The following is a 12,339-nucleotide window of genomic DNA, read 5'->3' on the forward strand; positions in this document are numbered from 1 at the left end:
GTTAATATCAGCACTGTCTGGTGCCCAAATATGTTAACCTTGAACCCCACAAAATAAATCATTCATGGTTATACTACTACTTCCAGTATGTCTCATGTTGCTTGACTGGTAATTCCATCAACTTTAGCACGTGTTTTTTTTTATTAGAGTCAACCTCACTTGGTCATAAATAGTGTGTTTGTCAGGCTTAGGTTTATTTAAGGAACTACAAATACATGTCAACAAACATATTTCTGCCTATCTAAGGGGGTCCTTTTAACAAGCTGCGGGAAAAAAGGCCCTGTACTAGTGGTGGGGACAATTTTTTCCATGCGCCAGGGCCGTTTTTCCCACAGCTGGTAAAGGCCGAAAAAAATGGCCACATGGTGAGATAACTTACCACGTGGCCATGCAGCGGGGAGCCCTTACCGCTACCCATTGAGTTGGCAATAAGGGCTCCCGCACTAACCCGACGGTAACCGGGCACGCTCTCAGGACGGGACTACCGCCAGTGGTTGTGTAGGGCTGGTGAGAGTCATGGAAGTGCGAGAGGTAAGGTGTTGGGCTTACCACCACTCTGTAAAAGGGCCCCTCAGTGAGCTAACTTCACTTTATTGGTATGCTAAAAATGTATTGTATCTCTTCTTGTTCTCTCATTCCAGGCTGAAATGAAGTATGCAATGCTTGTGCTATCTCTTGATCTTCCTACATTTTTGGCAACTTATAGAATCAGGGTGGGGGGGTTGTGTTATTTCAAAGAGATTACAATAAAACAAAGAATTTTTTTTAAATGGAACCTTCCCAACCCCCAAAACTAAATGTGCATACCCCTATTCTTGTGACATAGCTCATATACAGCACTCTTACCATTTCCGTCACAGTGCCTTAATTACCTGTATTAAATCTCTAGCTTCAGAAATCCTACTTACTCCTCACCTGTACAAATCTCCAATATATTTCAACAAACTTTCCTCTCCCTTTTGCCCAGCACGTCCAGTTACCTAGAGGTACCCCAAGAGTATTCCACTTTATTTATTTATTACATTTGTGCCCCGCGCTTTCCCACTCATGGCAGGTTCTACACCTAAAAATTTAACTTCAAAAGTTTAGAAAAGTGATCAGCATTTTGGACATCAGCATGCAGTGTTATTGTGGCCAGACACAGACAGCTTTTAGGGATATTATTGATAGCTTCATTTGCTTTAGAGGATTGCTGTGTTTCCACCACTCTGGGACTCCTTGAAAGGAAACTGCCAAACAAAATATGTTACACTTTGAAACAAGAGCTCTAATTAGAGAGATAAAGCCTCACAGCAGACTAAAAAAAATATCCAGTTTCGTAGGAGGGTGGAGAATGATATTCACATTGGGTATTTGTCTGCATTTAAGAGTTTAAAATGAAAAGAAAATTCCTTTGGAATTGGCCTAAGTCCAAATCAAAAAGTCTTTACCACCAACATATCAGTGAAAATTTTCTACTTATGATTATACTTTTATGTGTATATAAATGTGTATAATCATAAGATTTTATATGTTTATACATTGCATCAAACAACAATAATGTATATTCTAATCTAAATAATCTATAAAATTCTGGCCACCCATGTTACAGACATATAGAGGCTCATTTTCAAAGCACATAGACTTACAAACTTACATATGTTACTATAACTTTATGTCTATCCCCTCATCCCCCCCCCCCCAATATTAAAAAACATTCAGGGGTCCTTTTACAAAGGTGTACTGAAAAATGGCTTGCGGTAGTGTAGGCACGGGATTTGGGTGTGCGCCAATCCATTTTTCAACGCGCCTGTAAAAAAGGCCTCTTTTTTTCCCCAGAAAAATGGATGCGTGGCAATAAGCCATACTCTGCATACAGTGTAAACCAAAGAAACAAACAAACAAACAGTGACATGTCCCTTTATACTGTGCAAAATATAGAGAGAGCAGATATAAATTTCAAAAACTTACATATTCTAATTGCTGCATTAAAAAATTAACAAATAAAACAAAAACAGAAAATAAGGTGATACCTTTTTATTGGATTGACAATACTTTTTTTTTTTTTTGTCTAGTTTTTGGAGGCCAAAACCTCCTTTCTTAAGTCAGGGCAAACATACTATTACAGCAGCATACTGTTCTGACCTGAAGAAGTAGGGTGTGGTCTCTCAAAGTTAGGCAAAAAAATGTATATAGTCCAATATAAAGGTGTTACCTTATTTTTTGTTTTCTTTTCTTTATAATTATTAACTTTTAAAGTCAACTAACAGCTACCGCATTACTTCATCCTAAATTAAAAATAAAATTAATGGGATCTGAATTTCTTATAACTAGGTACTATAGAACAAGCTAATTGGATTAGATCAGGAGTTTTCTATTCAGTCCTGGGGATACACCTAGCCAGTCATGTTTTCAGGATACCCACAATGAATATGTATGAGATAGAATGGAGGTAATACATGGAAATTTATCTCATGCATATTCATTGTGGATATCTGGCAAACCTGACTGGTTAGATGTGTTCTGAGGACTGGATTGAGAACCCCTGGATTAGATGATTCAGCCTTTCCTAGTGCCTAAATGAAAATCATCCTAGGGGGCTGGATGACATCTGTAACTAAGGTGAATTTTTCGACTTAGGCCATTATTTGGGAAAGAGTCACTTGTTAATAGTGGCATTTACACATATGTATCACATACACATGGAAATGATTCCAGACAGCCACTATTGGCACATGTATATTCACACCATGCAGAGATTTCAAGGGGGCAGGGCTAAAATCTACATGGTAATTCTCCCATTTTGCAAAGGGGATACATGTGTATGGGAGAAAATTTCCACGTTGGGATTCATACCTGCTCAAAAGCATTGATAGAATTTTGTTAAGAGTACTTGTTTCAGTCAGGACTAAAGATTAGTACAGTGGGCTTTGATCCTGATGACCAGAGTTCAATTCCCACTGCAGCTCCTTCTGATCTTGGGCAAGTCACTTAACCCTCCATTGTCTCAGGTACAAAAACTTCGATTGTGAGCCCTCTAGGGACAGAGAAAGTATCTGTATATAACGGAGTCAATATTAGAACTGCAAGAAGGAACCCGGCTAACTCCTGCGCTCGGTAGTCAGTCTGGATATTCAATGCCGGACCGTTTCCAGTGATTGGCATTGTATATCCGGTTTATTTTTAGGTGGTATTCAAAGATAGCTGGTTAACTTTAAACCAGCTAAAGATATACCAGCTATTTAAGTGACCCAATGTGACTGCCTACAATTGCCGGATATGAATTGAATATTCAGGGATAGATGGCTTTGTCATGCAATATGGCTGGTTATCTCCAAGGTGCTAACCAGGAGGATAACCAGCTATCCCCCGCTGAATATCGCCGGCTAGCCAGTTAAGTGCCATTTAACCAGCCAGGTGCTGTTTCTGGCTGGTTAAATGGTTTTGAGTAATGTAGTTTATTTCCACCTTCTAACTGAAACCATTAAAAATGTGGTCTCAATTCTTAATTGGCAGCACTTATGTGTGTAAGTTTGTGAAAAGGGGTAGTTGCTCTTGGAAGTGGCTCCTTTTACATGTGAGAGTTGTGAAGCTGCCACTTCCACATGTAAGTACTGACACCTCCATGTGGAAGCTGCTGGGTCCGGGTTCTTCATTTTCTTAACAAATCTTTGTAAAATGACTGCTTCTGCTACATGTGCCAGCAAATATACGTACACTTTTGCTGGTATTTTCTAAAAAGCTCTGTGCTGGAAGATCCTTTTCTACAACACCATCGGAACTGTGAATGCCTCAACCTGGACAGATCAACTCCAATCTCAACGTTCTATGTCAAATGGAGCTCTAAATATTTGTCTTGGAAAGATTTGGCTCTTTGTATTTCTCCTGTGCTTTCTGTTATTAATATAGCTTTTGACTGCTGGATTGTCTTGCTTCACCTCTGGACACAGTTCTCTGCCTGACTTCTCAATGAAGGAGAGGGTTTGGAGGTTACTTCCCTGGAGAAGTTCATAAAACAACCAAGTAAGCGCACACACACTGCAAAAAAAAAAAAAGGGGGGGGGGGAGAAGAAGAAAAGAAACTCTGGTGTTTTTCAAAAGAGGAAAAGAACATTGGGCTGAGCCATAAGAATGTGCACTTAAAATGAAACTTCGGAATGGGGTTGGAAAAAGTTATATTATTGACAATAATGAGCAAATGAAGCTGATGTCACCAGCAAAGACTGAGATAGGGAAGCCAACTTGAGTTGGTTATTTGGAATGCGATTTTTATTTTTTTCAGATACTATTTTTCTTGGAAGAAAGGGGAGGGTAAATCTGTGTATACAGTTACAGCTGAGAGAAACATTCTGTCCCTGAGACTTTTAATCACGCTGTGTCTGCAATTAGAAACTGAGGAGAGAAGATGGCCAGTGAGCTGAGCACACCAGCCGCTTCTAGTTTATTCTACAGCCCACCAGAAGATTCATAGCAGTGTCAGGAGACAAAGGAACAGCATTGAAAAAAAGAGAGTGAAAGTGGGGGAGGGGAAATGCTCTGACATGTTATTGGAAGAGCCCTATTTTTACATTGGTAGCCTTTTGGGATTTGGGGATTCTTTTGGTAAATGGGCTGTTGAAATTGATCTGCTGGGACCAACAGTTGTGGTTGCAATCAGCCTGATCCTGGGAGCAGCAGTCCTTGATCAGCACAGATCGATTAGCTCTTCATTGGTAGGACTATATAACTCCAGATGTAAAGGGAGAGACTTGGCCATCCTGGTTTTACCTCAGTACATGCAGGGAGATGTAGTTCAGATTCCCCTAGACCGAAGCATGAAGTCTGCTAGGCATACGTCTGAGATGAATGTACCAACAGCTGAACAAAATGGGATTGGAAGACCTTGACTGGGTAGTGGAGGAGTGGCCTAGTGGTTAGGGTGGTGGACTTTGGTCCTGAGGAACTGAGTTCAATTCCCACTTCAGGCACAGGCACCTCCTTGTGACTCTGGGCAAGTCACTTAACCCTCCATTGCCCCATGTAAGCCACATTGAGCCTGCCATGAGTGGGAAAGCACGGGGTACAAATGTAATAAAAATAAATAGCAATTCAGATGACATTTTTGTTTCCAGCTCTACCTTGGCTACTAGACCTCTGTGCATGCTAAAAATAAGAAAGATGTGGAAATAATTTACCTGCAGAGATCAATCAAGTCATTTCAATTGTGAGGACTGAAACACCTCTGTAAAGGAGTCATAGCTAATTACCATTTTCCACTTTTCTGACCCAGGAGACACAGGTAGTGGGAGGTAGATGCAGGGCCGTGCCTAGGGTCTCTGGTGCCCCCCTGCAGACTATCAGTTGGCACCACCCCCTGCAGACTATCAGTTGGCGGCGGCGGTGGCGCGGTGCCCCCCCTCCCCCCGTGAAAATGATCGCTCACCACTTGCCACACTGACAGGAATTGTCAGCAATATTCTTAGAAACAAATTGCTATACATTGCAAAATAAGATAGCAGATGTAAATTTTCAAAGTGGACATATTCCAAACACTAAAATGAAAATAAAATGATTTTTTTCTACCTTTGTTGTCTGGTGACTTTCTTTTTCTGATCATGCTGGCCCAGTATCTGATTCTGCTGCTACCTGTCCTCTTAACTCCATTTCCAGGGCTTCCTTTCCATTTATTTCTTTCCTTTCCTCCTTTCTTCTTCATTTCTGGTCCTCAGCTTCTGCCTATTTTCTTCATCCATGTGCAGTTTTTCTCCTCTCTTCCTTTTCCCTCATTTCATCTCCTTCATCTTTCTTCCCTCCCCTCTATGTCCAGCAATTTCTCCTCTCTCCCTGAGCCCTGCCCTCCCATCCATGCTCCTCTGTCCCCTGCCCCCTCCATTCATCCTTTTCCAGCAATTCCTCTCTCTCCCTGAGCCCTGCCCTCTCAATCCATGCTCCTCTGTCCCCTGCCCCCTCCATTCATCCCTATCCAGCAATTCCCCTCTCTCCCTTAGCCCTGCCCTCCCAATCCATGCCCATCCATGTTCCTCTGTCCCCTGCCCCCTCCATTCATCCTTTTCCAGCAATTCCCCTCTCTCCCTGAGCCCTGCCCTCCCAATCCATGCACATCCATGCTCCTCTGTCCCCTGCCCCCTCCATTCATCCCAATCCAGCAATTCCCCTCTCTCCCTGAGCCCTGCCCTCCCAATCCATGCCCATCCATGCTCCTCTGTCCCCTGCCCCCTCCATTCATCCTTTTCCAGCAATTCCCCTCTCTCCCTGAGCCCTGCCCTCCCAATCCATGCCCATCCATGTTCCTCTGTCCCCTGCCCCCTCCATTCATCCTTTTCCAGCAATTCCCCTCTCTCCCTGAGCCCTGCCCTCCCAATCCATGCCCATCCATGCTCCTCTGTCCCCTGCCCCCTCCATTCATCCCAATCCAGCAATTCCCCTCTCTCCCTGAGCCCTGCCCTCCCAATCCATGCTCCTCTGTCCCCTGCCCCCTCCATTCATCCTTTTCCAGCAATTCCCCTCTCTCCATGAGCCCTGCCCTCCCAATCCATGCCCATCCATACTCCTCTGTCCCCTGCCCCCTCCATTCATCCTTTTCCAGCAATTCCCCTCTCTCCCTGAGTCCTGCCCTCCCAATCCATGCCCATCCATGCTCCTCTGTACCCTGCCCCCTCCATTCATCCTTTTCCAGCAATTCCCCTCTCTCCCTGAGCCCTGCCCTCCCAATCCATGCCCATCCATGCTCCTCTGTCCCCTGCCCCCTCCATTCATCCTTTTCCAGCAATTCCCCACTCTCCCTGAGCCCTGCCCTCCCAATCCATGCCCATCTATGCTCCTCTGTCCCCTGCCCCTCCATTCATCTCTATCCAGCAATTTCCCTCTCTCCCTGAGCCCTGCCCTCCCAATCCATGCCCATCCATGCTCCTCTGTCCCCTGCCCCCTTCATTCATCCTTTTCCAGCAATTCCCCTCTCTCCCTGAGTCCTGCCCTCCCAATCCATGCCCATCCATGCTCCTCTGTCCCCTGCCCCCTCCATTCATCCTTTTCCAGCAATTCCCCTCTCTCCCTGAGCCCTGCCCTCCCAATCCATGCCCATCCATGCTCCTCTGTCCCCTGCCCCCTCCATTCATCCTTTTCCAGCAATTCCCCACTCTCCCTGAGCCCTACCCTCCCAATCCATGCCCATCTATGCTCCTTTGTCCCCTGCCCCGCCATTCATCCCTATCCAGCAATTCCCCTCTCTCCCTGAGCCCTGCCCTCCCAATCCATGCCCATCCATGCTCCTCTGTCCCCTGCCCCCTCCATTCATCCTTTTCCAGCAATTCCCCTCTCTCCCTTCCATGACCCCCCCTCGCATCCATGCTCTCGTCTCTCCCCTGCCCTCCCGCTCCCATTGTTCAACTGCCCACCCTCTTCTCTCCCCCCAACATCTCTTTTCTTTTTTTTTCTTTTTAAATTTACCTCCGTGGCGGGTCCGGCAGCGCAGCGTCAGTGAAGGAGGTGGTGCTCCCGACGTCGCTAGCCTTCCCTTCGCTGTGTTCTGCCTTCTGACGTCATTTCTGACGTCAGAAGAAGGCGGAACACAGCGAAGGGAAGGCTAGCGACGTCGGGAGCGCCGCCTCCTTCACTGACGCTGCGCTGCCGGAACCGCTACGGAGGTACATTTAAAAAGGAAAAAAAAGAAAAGGGATGTTGGGGGGAAGGCGAGCGAGGTGAGCATGGTGCAGCGGCGCCCCCCCCAGAGGGAAGCGCCCCCCTGCCATGCTTACCTCGCTTACCATGTTGGCACGGCCCTGGGTAGATGGCCAATGACTTAAGGGAGGCCATGATAGCAGCTAGGAGGCCTCTTTGTTCCACACCAAGAAAATGTGTTTTATTGCAAAATTTTGTGCTGTTTGCAAACACTACTGCAAGAAGTCTCAGCAGCCATTAAGAAGAAGCAGCAGAGGGCAGGAAAGAGTGGGGTTCTTTCCTGCCTCTGGGGAGCCCACTAGACCACCAGAGCTCTTCAAGGTAGGCCTGGGGAGGGTCCACTGAGGCTCCGGGGGATAGTGGAAACAAAAGTGGGGGCTGTAGTGTGCAGGATAATATACAGGAGGGGACTGGAAATGAAGGTGGGGATATAGTGTGCAGGAGGAGGGGTGCAGGAAAAAAGGTGGTGCTGTGGTGTGCAGGAGAGGGGGTGCTGGAAACAAAGGCAGGGCATGGAGGGGGCAGGGCGAGGGTGTCACTGGCGGGGCTGGGTGGCCCAATGACCTTTACTGCCTGGGGGCCCAGATCACTGTAAGTCCACCCCTGGCCTTAAATGCACTATGTAACCAAACAACTGCCCTTAGTCGGTATTCTGTAAGTTATGAATTCAGAGAGTCTTTTACTAAGGCGCGCTCACGTTTCTGGCACACGCTAAAATTGTGGGCGTGCTAAACGTTGGAGACGCCATTGCATTCCTATGGGTGTCTCTAACGTTTAGTGCGCCCACAATTTTAGCGCACACTAAAAACATGAGCGCGCCTTAGTAAAAGATGCCTTCAAATTCCTGAGTGTGCAACTTCAAGGGGTGTGTGGACCTGGGAGGAGCATAGGGTTGGGGCGTGTCAGGCAGTTACATACATGGGATATAGCATTACAGTACAGTGTGAACATTTACACCAGCCATTGAGCTGCTCGCACCTAAAGTTAGGTGTGTAATTGGAGAGACTTACACTAATATTCTATAGCGGCAGTTGCGTGTACAACTGCCATTATAGAAACGACGTATAGTGCACATCATCCCCGTACCTAAATGTCAGCAATATTTTGAGGATTTACTCCAAGGAGTGTAATTCTATAAAGAAGGTGCTAACATTTACATGGCAAATACATGCATAAATAATTAAAATACCGTCATGTAAATGCCAAACACCCAGCTACGCACTATTCTGTAAATAAACACATATCTCCCATTAGCGTGTATTTTACAGGGGAGCATACACATGGGTGGAGTCTGCAGAGAATTCACACACGTAAGTTGTAGAATACTACAAATTTTGCACATATCTCTGGCATTTAGGCACGCACATTTATACCAGTCCTATGGGGGGTGTAAGTGCTCATGCCTGATCGCATAGACACCTACTTTTCTTTGTAGCAGAGATGGGCAACCATAGTCCTCAAGGGCCACAAGCCAGTCCAATTTTCAAGATTTCCATAATGAATATGCATGAGCTTTATTCGCATATAATGGAAACAGTATAAGCAAATCAATCTCATACATATTGATTGTGGAAATCTTGAAAACCTCACTGGGTTGTGGTACTTGAGGACTGTGGTTGCCCAACCCTGCTTTATAGCATAGGCTCTCAATAGACACTTTGTAAGCGCCTAAACCTAGGTACCCCTTTATAGAATTGCCCTCATTGAGGGCCCCATTTTAGCAAGCTGCGGCAAAAGGGGGCCCGTGCTGGCATCATTGCGTGTTTTTGATACATGCTGAGGCCCCCTTTTACCTCAGGGGTAAAAGGTAAGTCTTTCTTTTTTTAAGAAACGGCTTTGCGGCAAGTGAAGCACTGGCCATGCGGCCATTTCAGGGGGGGGGGCCCTTACTGCCACCCACTGAGGTGGCGGTATGGACTCCCATGCTAACCCAGTGGTAACCGGGCAGCACACGGCACTGCCTGATTCCCGCTGGGTAAACACCAGCACTACAAAAATAAAAATATTTTTGTAACGCCGTTAGCCCGGTGGTAGTTACTTTTTAGCAAGTGGTAAGTCCACCTTGGGCTTACCGCCACTTTGTAAAAGGGGCCCTTAGTGCACCTAACAATCTTATATAAAATATATGAAATCTAAATATATGGTTTAGTCTTGTTGAAAGATTTTGTTCAAAAATAAGCTCTGGCAATCTCACAGCCATTTACATTCTTTCTTTGCTATTGTTCTACACTTTAGAGTAAATTCTATAAGTAGCACCTAAAAATCAGCACTAATGTGACGCGCTTAGCGCTATTCTATGAGAGTGTTTCCTTAATAGATTTGTGCTTATTGGTAAGGTGCACCTAACTGTAGGTGGTTGCAATTAGGCCTGATATAAGCAGACTTAAATACTGGCACCTAACTTAGGCACACTTAGGCCTGATTCTGTATAAATGTGCATAAAATCCGGGAATACCCCCAGGAACGCCCCTAACCATGCCCCCAAATTGTTATGCACGATAGGATTTAGACACAATCTGTTATAGAATTGGATATGCTCCTTAATGCTAATTATTTCCAATTAGTGCTGATGATTGTTATCTCCCAATTATCAGCACTGATTAGCTTATTAAGTTGTACGCACTCTTCATAGAATCACTCTGTGTGTCTTTAATCGGTGCCAATTTTTCACAATATATAAATTTGGACCCTTTGTCTCTGCTTTTCTCACCTGCCTGCTTTAGTAATAATCATCTCTGTGCCAATGTCATGGAACCTCTTCCAGAGGTCGGCGCACTGCAGCTCCACTTGGATCTCATCCATGGATAAGGCCGAAGAGGGTGGGGCGTCAGGTGCAGGAGCAGTGAGGTCAGAGTGAGAGCCGAAGGAGCAGGACGTCCTCTCAGCCAGAGCCTCCGTGTCAGATCCAGTACTCTGTTCTGAATCTGTGGAAGAACCAAAATCGCCATGGGTAAGAATGAGGAACGCAGCCAGTGCTCAACAGGGAGACCAAGAAAATGTAGCAGAAAGCTACAGAGTTCCAATTATATTTAGTGCTGTTGGCTGGATTAAAAAGAACATCCATGCACACTTAATATGTTGCCTTTGAATATTACACCCTATGATCTCCAGAAGGAAGCTTTCTTTGGCACTATAAGTACGTTTGAGAGAATGAGGGAGTTTCCAGTATACCCTGGTTTCTGAGGAAAGTGTATTCCTGTCATGGTATGAGCAAGACCAGCCCATCTGGAGACAATATATCCCAAGAGGGATATTCTTCAAGTGACATAATCAAAGTGAGCTATACTGAGATATCATTATATCATTTTTTAACAATTAATTTATTTATAGCTGTGTCTTTCTGCTTCTAACAAAATATATAGTATTTTAAAATGAATTACCTACTTAGGCTTTTCAAGATCATTCCTAATCCTATATAATAATTCTCACCTCCAACGTTCTAATCTTGCTGCCTCAGACCGTGGCTCCTTTGGAGTTGGTCTACTAGGCTCCGTAGATCGCTGACATCACCGGAGACACCAGATTGGCTTGGCGATAAGGAGCAGGAGGGGTACGTCACCCACAACACTGACCAACTGCAAGACAGGAGCGAGAGGCCCCGCCCCTGCCGCCCCTCTCCGTAACGCCATGCCCCCCCCAGGTCGCCGGCACTGCCGCTCACCCCTCCAACACCCCGAGGTTGCCACTGCTCCCCCCTCCACCCCCCCCCGAGGTGATCCAACAGCCCCCCCCCCCACAAACTGCCTCACCCATATTTCACACTGCGAGTGTCAGGGTCTCCCTCCCTCTCGCCCTGATCCCCGAGTTTCAGGGTCTCCCTCCCACTACCAGGATCCTCCCTCCACCCCTCCCAGTTCTAGGATCCTCCCTCGCTCACAGTTCCAGGATCGTCATAGCCTGCCTCCCTTCCTCCCTCCCTCCCACTGCCAGCCCCCCTCCTTACGAATTTTTGAAGTCTCACTTACTCAGTCGGGGTTACAGCGGCAGCAGCATCGGTAAACAGCGTACAAGCACGGGCCGTCTCTGTCTCTCAGCTCTAGTTCCGCCCTCATTTCCTGTTTCCGCAAGGGCAGGACCAGAGCTGAGAGACAGAGACAGCCTGAGCCTTTACGCTGTTTATCGATGCTGCTGCTGCCATACGCCGTAACCCCGACTGGGTAAGTGAGACTTCAAAAATTCGTAAGGAGGGGGGCTGGCAGTGGACAGGAGGGAGGGAGGCACGACGACCCTGGAACTGCGAGCGAGGGGGGATCCTGGACGTGGGAGATCCTGAAACTCGGGGATCTGGGAGGGAGGGAGGGAGATACTGGGAAGGTGTGTGAAATATGCACGAGGCAGTTTGGGGGGGTGGTGACGACTTCGGGGGGGGAGCAGCGGCGATTTGTGGTTAAACCTTGCTAGCGCCCATTTCATTGTGTTCAGAAATGGGCCTTTTTTACTAGTAAGAAATAAACCTGTATACATCTCTTCTTTAATTATTCCCTATACCCCTTCCCATACTCTTTGTTCACTTGATGCTAATCGTCTCATACTTCCATCCTCTAAACAAGCCCATTATGAGTCAACCCGGAGTTCTGCATTTTCTTTTTTAGCCCCGTTTCTCTGGAACTGTTTAAATATCAGGTCTGAGCTTTCCTTGATGAAATTTAAAAAAAATCTAACTCTACTATCTCCAATTGGCCT

The 12,339-nt window shown here is 46.1% G+C and overlaps 1 protein-coding gene across 2 annotated transcripts in view; it reads right to left on the reverse strand.

Annotated features, from left to right (window-relative positions):
- LOC115459124 (T-box transcription factor TBX15) overlaps positions 1-10,575 on the reverse strand; it is a 90,141-nt gene extending 79,566 nt beyond the window's left edge. Inside the window, exon 1 of one of the 2 annotated variants that reach the window (XM_030188995.1) lies at positions 10,367-10,575. In XM_030188995.1, the coding sequence (XP_030044855.1) occupies positions 10,367-10,458 (92 nt within the window). In that variant the 5' untranslated portion in view covers positions 10,459-10,575. The remainder of the gene's footprint in view (positions 1-10,366) is intronic. The other variant, XM_030188994.1, reaches the window with a different exon arrangement.
- Positions 10,576-12,339: the final 1,764 nt, after the last annotated feature.

This window comes from Microcaecilia unicolor, unplaced genomic scaffold (assembly GCF_901765095.1).
Source record: "Microcaecilia unicolor unplaced genomic scaffold, aMicUni1.1, whole genome shotgun sequence".
Taxonomy (NCBI): domain Eukaryota; kingdom Metazoa; phylum Chordata; class Amphibia; order Gymnophiona; family Siphonopidae; genus Microcaecilia; species Microcaecilia unicolor.